General features: G+C 42.0%; 2 protein-coding genes across 3 annotated transcripts in view; both read right to left on the bottom strand.

The window, feature by feature from the left end:
• The window catches only part of cunh6orf62 (chromosome unknown C6orf62 homolog), a 112,084-nt gene that overhangs the window by 92,077 nt on the left and 6,133 nt on the right, over positions 1-13,874 (bottom strand). The window lies entirely within an intron of this gene.
• On the bottom strand, positions 282-12,034 carry LOC140274896 (Y+L amino acid transporter 2). 2 transcript variants are annotated; one of them, XR_011908376.1, is made up of 13 exons: positions 11,927-12,034; positions 7,660-8,030; positions 7,398-7,573; positions 6,949-7,091; positions 5,755-5,880; positions 5,104-5,248; positions 4,822-4,945; positions 3,925-4,028; positions 3,728-3,824; positions 3,470-3,619; positions 2,601-2,784; positions 824-1,704; positions 282-777 (listed from the first exon to the last, which is right to left on the bottom strand). XR_011908376.1 is itself a non-coding variant. In XM_072370282.1 (12 exons), the coding sequence occupies exons 2-12, from the start codon at positions 7,786-7,788 to the stop codon at positions 1,610-1,612; spliced, it is 1,473 nt and encodes a 490-aa protein (XP_072226383.1). In that variant the 5' UTR covers positions 7,789-8,030; positions 11,927-12,034; the 3' UTR covers positions 282-1,609. The 2 variants fall into 2 exon arrangements, 1 of the variants encoding a protein (XP_072226383.1); XM_072370282.1 differs by having other exon boundaries at positions 282-1,704.

Raw genomic sequence — 13,874 nt, 5'->3', positions numbered from 1 at the left:
ATTTGGTACCTAATAAAATAACGGATACGATATATTGCAACGTTCATTCCCTGTGTTTTTAAGTAATAGCTCATAAGACAACATGTGGAAATAGTAATAGTTATTTTTTTTACTTCAAAACAGCATACAAAGTTAACTAGATTGGTGTAAATTATATGACCGAAGAATGCAGATGAGCACTTACAGTACAACACAGTACGTGTGCTTCTGCTAGCTTCTGCTGTGGAAATGCTCGTACAATAAACAGAATCTTTTCAACCTGAAGCCGGGTTTTTTGTGGATGTCGACAAACTGCAACTGAAGACAAACTTACGGAAACTATCAAAAGAGCGTTTGGCAAACACTACAGCATGATTGTGCTCAGGATGATCGACACATACACAAGGTTTACAATATCAAAAAGGCAGGACCTTTGACCACACTCACAGAAGGCACATACAGTTCATGAGGGCTAACATCACAGCTGTCATTTCCTCATTAGGAAGCAGATACACTTTGCTACGAGCTCACCGCAGTGAGCAGAGAGATGGTCAAACTGTAGACCGCTGCTGATGAACTGTGAAGGAATGGTGCAAACCGGTGACTCGTTAAAAAAGGCAGCAGAAGGTTAAATTCTCTATCTGTCATACAATCCTTACAGAAAGGTGTGTGGGGTGGGATTAGCAAGTGTGTGTGCACATCAAATGTGGTTCCTCCTGAGGTTTGTTTCTAAAGGAGACGACATGATGAACAATAATGTGGTCCTGTCAAGTCTTTAAAAGGTACCTTTCCTTAATCCTGAAATGATCCCAATAACTTTTGAAACTGATCAAATGTATATTACTCAAGTTTTTCCCTCCTCCGTGGTGTTTGCAAATGGATGGAGACGACAAGGAAGGCGTAACCTAAGCAAAAATATGCCCAGAGACTTTAATGACACAGTGAAATCTTCCAGCTTGTTGATGGATGTTAAGATTAGCTGCCGTTAGGAAGCATGAGACACCGAATTTAGCTCCGAGGATGCAATCAGATAGTTTGGCTGGAAGATGAAACGAGAGCAGGATGCAAATCACAGTCACAGCAGGACTAATCTCTCTTCCATTTGGGGAAACGAAAACAAACCTGCAATAAATAACAGCAATTTTGTTGAGGATCTCTTCTTCAAAGCTAATATTAAAAAAAGACAGTTCATTTGGTCCTTAAGTTTGGTAACGGAGTAGAATAAAGCTCTCTATGAACCCACACAACAGGAATAAAAGATGTGCAACAGGTTTTCGGTTCTTTGAGGTGTGCCAGCAAGATTCTGTGCTCACTTTGTTGCTGCCGTTCCCCTTCAGACGATGTTTGAACTGTAAATTAAAAACACTCAAGAGCTGTAAATGGCTGACGAGCACTGGACCAGCGCCACAGCGTTGCACGTCATCGTGTGAACAATCCTGCTTCTTTACTCGTGTGACATGTGCGAGGAGAGAAAGACGTGGGTTTTACTCCTCTTGCCAGTTTCTTCATCCTTATTTTTATTCATTTCGGGCAATACTCATCCAAATCCTGGTGGTGTGCAGCTGAGGTTTCCTTCTTCTGGTCATTCATACTCCGTACAGCACTTCCCTCCGAGTCCTTTGTCAGTGCATCATTCCATCTTTTCTGGGTTTATGTTGTCCAGATCAATATCCGGAGAGGCCACACAGCACACGCACAGCTTTTGGGTGAACAGAGAGATCTGATCTGCAGAGTCAGGAAGGAAACGTGGAAAAATTAAGGGTTGCACTTGGAAAAAGAAAAGCAAATTTATGCTTTTAAAGAAATGTCGGTTTTAAGTTTTCGAACAATAAGCCAAGGGCATTGTGTTTAAGCCACTTAGCGCATGTTTTAAAGTATTAGAGGCGCATGTTCCTCAGCTGCATGGGTTTTACAATTACACAGAAAAGCATGCAGTGTGTGACCCTAAACTGTATGGGCTTTACAGTAAAGTGAACTTTGAAGCGCTAATCTTAATCCCTTCCAAGCTCTTAACTCAAGGCATCTTTACTTGTGCCTGTGCTAGTTGGTTTGAAATGAAAAACTAGTAAGCTACTTACAAAGACAGCCACATACCGAGATTTAAAATGTCATTGTTTAGCTTGTACTGTGCACTGCATCGATCCAGGAACAAAACCCAAGTGAAAATGTTGTACATAGCAGGACCACTTGTGTTCACTGGTTACAGGGACACTTAAAGACAAAATCCAGGACATTCACAGCCCATTTTCTGCAGACTCAGACACGGGGACAGTATGATGTCAGCTTAGTGTGGACCTGTGACAGAATGATTGTTAATGCTGAGCAAATGACACCGTTACCAATGCATCACTATTAATTATTCAAAAGTATGTAAAAATGAGTACAAAGTCATGCAAACTCACTCTTGACTTCAAAGTTAAAAATGGATCCCAGACTTTTCCTTTGACAGCATTATTACAGCGTCGTTTTAATACTTTTTAAGAAACATGCTTGCATGTGCGTCCTCTTCCACTGCTAATACCCGGTAAAGGCACTAAAATTCAGAATACAATCTAATGATTCGGGTAATCTACAGCGCTGACAAAGCCACTAAAAGCAAATGTCCTATGGCCTTCTCTTACCCAACATTTTCCCAAGGAAGGCTGGTCTAGAGCTGGGTGGCAGGTAGATGCAGATGTAGTAGACTGGTGCTCCGGACAGCGCCACAGCAATCCCAACGAGGGAGTTGATGGTGTCGCTGTAGAGGGGCACCACCACCAGGAATATGCTGCATAAGCAATAAACAATTGGGAAGAACAAAGACAGCTGCAGGGTGCAGAGAGAAGACGGTAAAGTAGCAGAGGGAGGGAGAGAGAGAGAGAGAGGGGGCAAAAATAAATGGACATGATTAAAGCAACAATATTAACAAATACAACCAACGGATAATAAAATGCTTCTGATGTTTCTATTGTAGCTCTAATCGGCCTTAAATTCCACAGCCACTAATGCACTGCAGTCACTTTTATGATTGCTTATAAAAATTAAATAAATGGAGTTATCAGATTCAAAACATCAGGGGCTTTTAAACAGTGCCAAGGCTCTTAACTAAAGCTGGTGCTGATGGTTGTCAGGCCAACAGTGCAGCAGCTGCTGAGTGCACAAACATAAAGACGGTCCACAATGGACACACTTCTTACAGGATGAATTGCTGCATTGCTCTTAGTTTTCTCTCACTAAACAAAACAAGAAGATTAAGAAGCGGCACACAAAGACAAACGTTATATCATACAAGGATGAAGGACATGTTCATCCTTGTTTACTTGGTACACATCTTCAGAGGAAACGACACCCTGACGTTTTTCAGTAGCTAAAACCTCTGATGCGTGAAGGCTTTTGTTTTCCTTTTAAACACAATGCCTATTGGATCAGTAATAACACTCCTACTTAAAAGGCATTTGAATCAAATATGGATTATAATTATTATAGCAACACACGCTGCAACAGTTGTTACCTTAACGGGTCGGTCCATGTCCGGTTTCTTAAAACGAAGGTAAACCTGGCTGGCTATTGACAGGCCGATGAACAACCAATAATTGAAACTGAAGTAGTTGATTAACCGGAAGACATCAGGTACGGACAGGTAAAACAGAGACATGGCACCCTGGAAGAAGACCACAAACAATCATATGATAACAAGTTTGGCAGGCCGAGGGAATCCGGCTGCAACTAGAACATCCTCACGGTTTGATTTAGAAAAAAAACTACCAACATTGAAAATCAGTGCAGGGATTGGTGTGTAGCGCTTAATGTGGATCATACACAGGACGTTGGGTAAGTGACCTTCTCTGGAGCCAACAAAAAACAACCTGCAGGGGAAAAATGTTGCAAAGAGAAGAAAGATCACTAAGTTTCTCATGTTATCGAAGCATGATGTCAATGGTGAAAAGGTTAAACGTCACCACCGACCTTGAGGCAGCAATGATCGAGGAGTTGAGGCCGCCGTAACAGGAAATGGCCACAGAAATGGGGATCAGCCATCGACCCCAGCCCAACACCTCATCTGCAAATGTCTGAGGAGAATAATTCACACTCATTTGATGGTAAGATTCAGTAACAATGTGCAGGATCTGTGTCAATGTGTCCAGAAAAATTCAGCAACTCTGACTACCTGATTAATTCCATTATGTAAATAAGGACCAATCAGCGCTCTGCAGTGTTCACATCACCGTATAATATTGGCTCGGCTTGCTTCAACTTTATCTGATGTAATAGCCAAAAAAGTCAAGTTGCATGGTGCTCCTCCCCCCCGATCAGTCCTTCTCAAAACCTGGCACATCCAGTCACGAGCCATTTCATGCTGCTCTCTCTGCCCAATTTCAAGAGCACGTGGCTCATTTCCTATCGATACAACATTAATCATTTACTAAAACGGTATTACAACAGGTACAAGTACAACTTCTCCTCAAGCGATGCTCTAATCGCATCACAAACTTCCCCTGTTCCTGTGTGGAGCGCTAATTTCTTTAGCTAAATGAGGTTCCTGCCATCTCGACTTCTACAGTCACTGACGACTAAACGGGAGCACCGAAGCCAGATGCCAGTACCAGTGGCTGCTCGCCAGTCTAAAAGGGATGACAGCACGAGACAGGAAGGACAGATCCAAACCGGCTGCTCTTAGGAAGCTCGGCAGATGGGCTCAATTAAGATAATAAGATAACTGAGAGAGTTGATGCGCAGGCGTTAGTGTAATGTTCAGACACAGTTGGATGCGTTACCGCTAATAAAGTATAAAGCTTTCTTTTTTTTAATATCTTTTCAATGCCCATGAACAGCACACAGAGTCGACTAACTTCAGACACTCACCACGGCAACAGCGTCACTGCTGAGCACCGTGTCTGCGTCCATGACAACGTAGTAAGCTATGTTGGTCAAAATGTAGATCACTGTGACAATGGGCATGGAAATAGCGATGGACAAGGGCAGATTCCTACAAAGGAAAATTAGAAAAGCCGTTCACAGTTCTATTACATGAAAGATTTATGCAGCGTTAGATTTATGGGAAATAAAGTAAAGTTACATGTGGCGATGTTAAGCAATGTATGAAGGTTATGGAAAAAACGCAATGAATAAATTCAAACTTTGCACCTCTCTGGGTTCTTGATCTCCTCTGTGATGAAGTTGAGTGTATCCCAGCCAGAGTAGGAGTAGAGCGCTGCGTAGAGGGCCAAGGCCATATTGCCAGGATCCAGCTTGGAGTCTTTGAATGAGTTCTCAAAGTTCTGGTCGAAACCTATTCAGGCACAGCGTTGATGGATTAACAAATAGGATTTCATGGCTCGCACCATCTCAGGCAGAGTTTAGAATATATGAATATTTCAGGTTAGTCGCCTAGATAAAAATCTTACCAATACGTTTGATCCCTTTCTTACTCTATTCTGATAATGATTGTATGAATAAATACAGTTGGAGAAGCTACCTGCTGGTCAAATGTACCTTCACGGCACCTGTTGGTTTTGTTTACTGTCACGATATTATGCATGTCAGAGGAATATTACAAATATTAGACAAGTAAAAATGTGAATAGCTTTCAAGATGCATAAATACATCCGTATGCTAATAATTATCACATCATACAAAAAGCTAGCTTTGAGCTATCGGTTCAGCACATATTGCTAACAGGCTAATCAGTAGCTAATAGCTGCATTCCAGTTGGAAGCCCTTCCAATGCAGACGTGCCTCACCGCTTCAGATCTGAGCTCAGACAGAAAAGTTGGTATTAGAGTAACGCCACTGTACCTTGTCCCAGCTTAACCAGGCCAGTAATGATGATGACGATGAGAGCTAGGACCTTCGCTACAGTGGAGATGACCTGAAGAATTGCACCCCATTTCACTTTCATACAGTTAACAGAGGTCAGCAGACCTGATTAACAGAAAGAGGAAAACAGCAGGTAAACGTCAACTTCGACAAAATAAGAAAAAAAAAAAAAAAAAACACACAACACCAACAACAAAGGTCAAAAGTTTGTGACTTCCCTCAATTCAACCAAATAAGGATCTGCATATATTAATCATCTTATTATCCAATGAGAATCTTGGACACGGTGTGTGCTAAAGACATTTAGCAAAACATGGTCTGAACTGTTCGTAGAAGTTAGAGTACATACTAAGATTTCCCTGCTGATCTGTAGACACCCTGCTCAGGCTCACTATTCTTACAAAAACCTGACTGTCCAAACAAATCCAACCGGTTTAAGCCTGAAAATCTATAACTGTGTTGCTTTTACTCCTGTGTCCCTTCATTTAGTATCACCCATTGTTCCGTTTACAAAGAAGAGACGCTTTATGGTCAAATTAAGAGATCAACAGGTCTAAAGTGGGTTCATGCTCATATCCCTTTAAGTGAGAAGCAAACATTAAATTAAACAGCTATGGTTTGATCCCCAAAGCTAACCACACTCTGTTAAAACGTAGCATGTGTAGCTTTATACTTTCTAATAATGCAGCTGCAGGAAGTTAAAGTTTTTAATCCATGTCTACCCCCAGAGCGACCAAAAGGATCAGTTACAGACAGCTGAGAGTTTGAGGAACAGTGTATACTATAAACACAGCAGTTGAGTCACCCAGATCCAGTGCAACAGAAATAGCTGAGCCACCATATATGAACCTGTGCTCTTCACGACAGCTTGACGCAACAATTACATGCTAGCTGTCATCAAAAAAAGACATCCCCACCGGCTCCACTGGCTTTAAACGGGACTAAATGTCAGATTTAAATATTAAAATACTGTTCCGAAAGGTTGCACACGTGTGGTGTGTGAAGCTTTCGGCCACCACAAATGCCATTACAAAAACACTAAGTGATACAGCTCTACACGACACACCCTCTCAGCTCAGCTGGGCCTTTTCTGCACTTGTGTAAATATGTATATAGTAAGCTGTGTTTAATCATCCAACATGTTTAGGAGGAAGGAAGGAAGGAAGGCTTTACATATGATGACAGCAGCGAAGAGGCGGACGGCGTGATACGGGGCTGTACAGGAGGGGTAGAAGGGCTGGACCATATAGTTGGAGAAGGTCAAGGCTATCACTGCCTGACAGGCTGGCTCTACAATCATCAGGGACGTCCACAATCTACAGTCAAAGAAAATCCCTTATTTCATGTCATTTCATTGAAAGCAGGTACATTTCTAGATAAACTGCAATGAATGTCAAACTCAGTATGCTGGTACCACCTTATCTCAGCACAGGATCAGATCGAGTAGTAACCGACAGCAGTATACACACAGCATACTTATAATGGAGGACACAGTGTACTAATGTAACACGACTGTGCTTCGGATTTGGCAAAATCAGAGAAATCCTGATTCGCTACTTTGTGCAGTTTCTGTGATAAAAAAAAGTTTAGAAAAAATTCTCAACCAGTGACAAGTTACATACCGAATGAAAGCCAAGAAGCCTCCGAAAGCTTCCAGAATGTAGGCGTAGGAAGCTCCAGATTTACGGATGGTCGTACCGAGCTCAGCGTAGCATAACGCTCCAAACACAGAAAATATCCCTCCAATGGCCCACACAATCAGAGACAGGCCGAAAGAGCCTGTGTACAAAAGAACTCCCTGCAGAGAAACGGATCAGAGTGGAGACTCAGTCTGGGCTTCACTGGAAGGAAACGTGGACCAGCACATACATTTCTAAGTCTTACCTTTGGTGAGACAAAGATGCCAGAACCGATCATATTTCCCACGATGAGACACACCCCGTGGAGGAGGGAAATCTCCTGCTTCAGGCGCACTCCACTGCCCTGAGATGCTGTGTCTACATCGGCAACCATTCTGAGGAGCTTACAGCTTTCAGCCTCAACACACGCGAATAAAATCAATCAAAAATGTTGGGGAATGATAAAGAAGACAGGACTGAAACTAGGTGGAAGAACAGTGCAACTGAAAAACTGAACAGGCCGAAAAGAGACGGTTGGACAGAACAAAAGGAAGAGCAGGGTGACCCAAGGAGGCGAAGGTTATTCCTGTGTTAAACAGCCATTGAATCCAAAGTGTGCTTCTCCACTGGGACGGTCTGTAAGAAAGAAAGAAAACAAGAACACACAGTCTTAGAGAAATGCTTCATAAATTCTAGTAGTTGTGCTAAGAGGATGTGATTACAGCCTCTTTCACATACGCCCTCTTAAGCTGGGACTGATGTGCCTTTGTTGCACTCGTGAGAACAAGAGGGAACAAGAGGGTGAAAGTCAATCCGCCGTTGATGCGTCTCTGAGGCAGCAAGGGAAGTGGTAACAGAGGTTTAAATTATCCCGCCTCATGCGTGCTTAACATGCATCGAGCGGACATCACAGAACTCGCCACTCTAACCAACCGTGCCGTCTTTACTCAGTTAAATCTGTGAGGACGCTGCGATGCAGGCCTGAGCAACCACTGATTGCCATGTGTGAATTAGGAGGAGGAACAGCGGCCAACCAGACAGATCAAGACTAAACTAAAGCCGTTTTTTGGCACCTGGAGAGGTCTGCCCTTACAGGGGGACTCAACTTTTTAAATAGAACCCACGACAGTTATCTGGTGCAAGACTTTCCCAACTGAACTCAGTAGAAAGAAGTTGGGAGGAAGTGGTAGGTTTTGGGTTTTTTCCCTTCAGTGTGTACAGCAGTGAAAAAAAGGTGGTTTGGCTTCCTTTGCATCCTCCAGCGTGTCCACTGAGCTGATGTGTTCAGTCAGTGGCGCCTCTAAATTTAATATCTCCTGGGGCGAGACCCCCCCGACTGAGTTAGTCCCTTGTAGGAGTGCTCTGCATTCCCCTTCCTCCATGTTCATGGAGCTCCTACAAGGGAACACCAAACTGCCATTTTATCTGTGCTGTGCACAATGAGGAGAATGGAAGCTGACAGACAGAGTTATACCAAAAACCTACAAACAAAGCACTTCAAACCGGCGGATACCCAAATTGGACTTTTGTCTAGTCAGCTAAGAAATCTCAAAAGCAACAGTTTAAACAAAGAAGAGAAGAAGAAAAGCTGCAAAAACTTTATCCTTCCATACACTCCAGGAGTGTCTTGGAAACTTCGAAATATTCTCTTTAAACTAAACTTTCTGGTGCATCTCAAACCAAACAACACACTCAAGGAGATAATGGTTTCCCCAAAGGACAAAAGACCCATGCACAAACGGAGCGGGATTGTACACGTCGCCCGGTAAAGGAAGGAGCGCACAGACGAGCAACACGGAAGAGTCGGCTTCTCAGGTTAAGACTCAGCCGTTCGCCCACATCTCAAGGACAAAGCACGCTCTCGTGAGGAATGAAAACAGGCGGCTTAAGAAAGGCATCCATGTTAAACTGGAAAAACTGATTGCAGGTCTCGGGTACGACTTACCAAAGACAAGACAGCTTTAACCCTCCTCCCCAGGCGGTTTCACAGTCAGGTGTTGATGACCTAAACAACCCACGTAAACGTTTAAGCTTGAAACTCCCGACCAACACGTTAGAACCCGAGACGTTTCTGAGAGGTGAAACTTCTTCCAGAACAGAAACAAAGACCAGCTGCCTTCATTCAAGCTCCTAGAATTACAACCCAAAACCAGGATGACCGTAAGGACTTAGTTAACACATTTATAGTGGTTCCAGGTTTAAAAATAAACTAGTTACTGTATATTACTGTATATAGAACTTCTGTCAGTCCTAAAGGAAGCTGACTCCAGTTTGTCTGCTTTAGTAACTCATCAAATAAGATTCTGAGTCATTTTCTCAGTTGGATGCAATCCGTTAACATTTGGTAAAACCAACGATTAATATTGGGCACTGCAAGACTTTAGAATTGCATCATTCATTGTGACATTTAGGCCAACACAGAAAAATCTTATCAAAGTTTGATTCAATCTGTCCAGTGCTGTCGAACCGGCATTTTTAATTAAAGAAAAAAAAGGAATAAATAAAAATGTTAAAAATACAGCAAAGCTTCCAATTCTTTGGCCCACGCTAATAAAACTTAGTAGCATCTGGTCAATGACAGACGTGCACCATGTGTTCCCAATTATATCAATGAAATTATGCAAGCATCTGTTCTGCATCCCTCGGTCAGTGTGGCTGCTGCAGCTAATGTTACACCGTTCACAGGCTTAAAATAAAACCGTGGCGGAGAAGATTCAATTCTTAAAAACATCAGTTAAAATTACTGCAGCTCTGACCACCGATAGGTCCGTCGATCTTGGTATCACTAACATGACCGGTACACACGGAAAACAGCACCTTCTCGTGCCTCCACAAACTCACAGCGTCACGGCTGAGCGCGCCCATCTACTGAAAACAGCTCCTGAGAACACCAACAGTCTTTCTTAGTCGGATTCATCAGCGGTTAAATCTGCTGCAGAATCAGGAACATACAAACAATTAACTCCACGACTTTGTGCAAGCTTTAGCTGAAGTACTGCCTATTTGATAACAAGGATTTCTACATTTAGTGCTGCGAAGTTGCACGTGTGGGGTTTCAAAAGCAGTCTTTTGGATAGTTCTGGAGTTCTTTGAAAACAATGCATAAAAACCAGAGTGTAATACTCGAGTCAAATTCACTCCAAAGTCCTTGTGGGCTGAGAGTGAGACACCTTGCCTTCATTTTCTGCACTTAAATTAAATACCTCAACTTGAAAGCTTGCTTTAAGTACACAGATAACGAGCCAAGGAGTTGGCCCTCTCATCGAAACACAATCAATGAGTTTAAGGTGAGAAACTTAAGGCAAAACCATTGCTTTCTCACCTTAATTTCTATGACAGAAGAAATTAAAGTACTATAGATATTTATATATATATAAAAATAAAGGTGTTTATTTTACTACACTTCATCTATTAGATATTTATATGAATCTGTGCATGTTCCATGACTCCCTGGCACATTTAAACAGCTCAGAAAAGGAAAAAAAAAAGGTGGATATTTCTTTTATTTTTTATTTCATACTATAATATCAACAAAACATCACATTTTGAGTTGGGCTTTATCCAATGTTGATGTTATGGATAAACATGTAGGTTGGGTGACTGCCAACAAAGCACGAATACAGTACGGGATAGTGTCAGAACAAGGTAGAAACTGAAATACCAGGAGCTGAACACACTCAGTAACTTCAGATAAACTTTTAAAAACAAATGAGAACTACCTTTTTGCTAGTAATCTATTGTGGAAGGTAAACGTCTAAGTCAACATTCATTCTTCACCTCTCGTGGAGAATAATTATCATTCAACGATGAAGCCTACAACGAAGATTGCTCCAGGAATAGATTAAAAGTATTCAAGGAAAAGTATAAGTATTCAAGGAAATGTATAAGTATTCAAGGAAAAGTATAAGTATTCAAGGAAAAGTATAAGGGCGCGAGGCGCATCTTCCTTCAGGCAGGCTGGGGTTGACCCCAACACCCGTCTCACAGCTCAGAGGATGGAGTCTGCGACGTGGACACTGGACCCTTAGGATTCAAAACCCGTCTCTGTGTTAGAGTGAAAAAAAACTGAGACTGGTCAATCTAGCTCATCAACACTATTCCAATCATGCACTCGGGTTTTTCCGCTCACACGTCAAATAACCTCGAGCTGTAAATGATTAGCTCAAGACGGACCGATAGCCTCGTTAGCACCGGGTGGATGCGGATTCAAAAAGATGGCTGGGGATCATTTAAGTCGGCTTTTCCCTCATGAACTTTGATTCACCAGCCAACACTGCTAGCGGTCCAGACAGACATCTTAAAGTCGCTGTGAGGCAGCTTTGCGTTTAGCATGAAGCTAACAAAGCTAGCGGTCGGTGATGGTCATACATGATGTTGATAGTGCATCATGCTAACGTTAGAAAGAGCCTCCAGAACTGCGACAAACAGAAGTTCCAGCGGAAACGTTTCATTCACCTACAACTTAATAACATAAATACAACGCCTAAGGCCATCTTTTTAGCAATGGATGAAACTGAATAACATGTAGTTACCTCGTTGAATGTCGCCTCCTCGGCTGAAGAAAGCAAACACACGTGTGCAGTGCCAGTTTCCTGAATATGTCACCGACTTCAGCTCAGAGACTACACGTTGTTAGCGGTCAACATCTGCTCCGCCAAGCTCCTCCTCATCAGCAACTGCCAGAGGATGGCTGACACCACCCCCTGCAAGCCCCAAGAAGACCGAAGAAAGGATGTGACACACTATTAAACTAATAATAAAGACAGCAAAGTTTATTTACCATCTTATCATTAGTTGGTTGTGGTTACCCTGATGCTTCCAACACTTGACGCAAATCCATTTGTGTTGAAAACAGAGTAGGCACGCGCATTGATCCAAAATTGTGATGTGGCCACACAGGTGTGCACATCCCTGCGTTAACTTTTTTTAAACACGTATCCGTGTTTAAATTGAGTTAAATGCTTACAAGTAGTGTTTTGTTTCTCCTAAAGAATACGTTTTTTCCCCAAAAAATCTGAACATAAACTGATAAAACCCAACTGAGGCAGTAACTATAGCAACAGACTGCTTGAAGTCACATAGGCCTAAATGGCAGAAGTGGGAGAGAAAATGGGAAAGGCATGAAACCGTGTTTTGATGTTACTATAACCTTGCGTTAAAATCCAATTTCTCAAACGAATATGAAATTTTAAGTATGAATATGAAGTTTTTTTTTAAAAAAGACAGCTATATTCGAGCTGCAAACTCCCTTGTATTTAGCACTGAGTAGTCTTTGAATTGTTTCCTCGGTTGTTCTATTCACTCTGACAGACCCCCGCTAAAAACTCTGTCCTGGTTAATCAGTGGCCCCCCAAAAGGCCTCTGGTCAAACACTTTAAATAAACAGTAGTAAGTACGTGACGGTTTTCTTTATCAACGCAAACAAATGCTGTTTTGATAAGGACCTGATAAGGTTTGGGTTTGGCTTGTGTCATAGATTGTATGGTACAGTATGGTACAGGAGTTGGATACAACATGGATTTGCGATGAAATGACAGAAACTAAGCAATAAATGAATCCGTAGAGTCTGCAATGAATAATTTCAGATTGAAAACTTTATTCTACATTTGCAAAATAGCCACCTAAACCCAAGCGCCCCTTCGGTTTAGGTGGCTAAAGACTTGCTGCCATCTTGTGGTAGGCCTTTTTATTTTTCTCTCTCTTTTTTAATGATTGCATGCACATGTCTACACTACATTGTTAGTGTAGACATGCGCAAGGGCGACAACTGGTGTGATTTGGCCACTTTAGTGCATGCAATATTTCAGCTTTGGGTTAAAAAGTGTCTGAAAACAGGGGAACTTGCAATCCTGCTTCATTGCAATGAATTACACCAAACACAAATGCTGTGTAAGAAAAAAGACACCCATATTTATTCATCAAGCACAATAAAATAAAATAACAACACTAAAACCAGACATTTCACTGTGAAGCGTTATTTCTTTTTCTCTCAGCATCACAGACACAGTGCTTTCTGTACCTGCTCCTCATCTCTCAAACAAAGTGGAAACACCCACACTGGTGGCTGTCACAGCAGGGCCTGAGCTCCGAAATACAAGAGGACATTAGGTCTGTCAGGGCTTTGGCTGGGAGAGGGGAGTGTGGTACAATGCATTACAGGCACCTAAGAGATCATTACTGGCTGAGTGTCAAAACCAACTAGATCACATGCTGAGAGTTCCTGCCATTAATTTCAAAATAACAACATTTAGCATTATGGTAAATAAGAAACTGATGATTTTCATGTGTATATATTTATCTAGAAACACACGTCTGCTTCATATGAAATTCTTTATTTTCCTATATTCTTTAATGTTTTTTTTCCCTTATTACTTTTGTTGCATCCCAGTTGCTTTTTGGCATTGCTCAGCCTAAAGTTAAGAGAAGATACTAGCATTTAATTGATGAAACTACAGACACTAGCCCTTTAAGCAAAGATTA

This window comes from Leuresthes tenuis, unplaced genomic scaffold, assembly GCF_036924035.1.
Source record: "Leuresthes tenuis unplaced genomic scaffold, fLeuTen1.0.hap1 SCAF_18, whole genome shotgun sequence".
NCBI classification, from domain to species: domain Eukaryota; kingdom Metazoa; phylum Chordata; class Actinopteri; order Atheriniformes; family Atherinopsidae; genus Leuresthes; species Leuresthes tenuis.
Note: the sequence above shows the minus strand (reverse complement) of the source record. Positions and strands in the feature narration are given on the sequence as shown.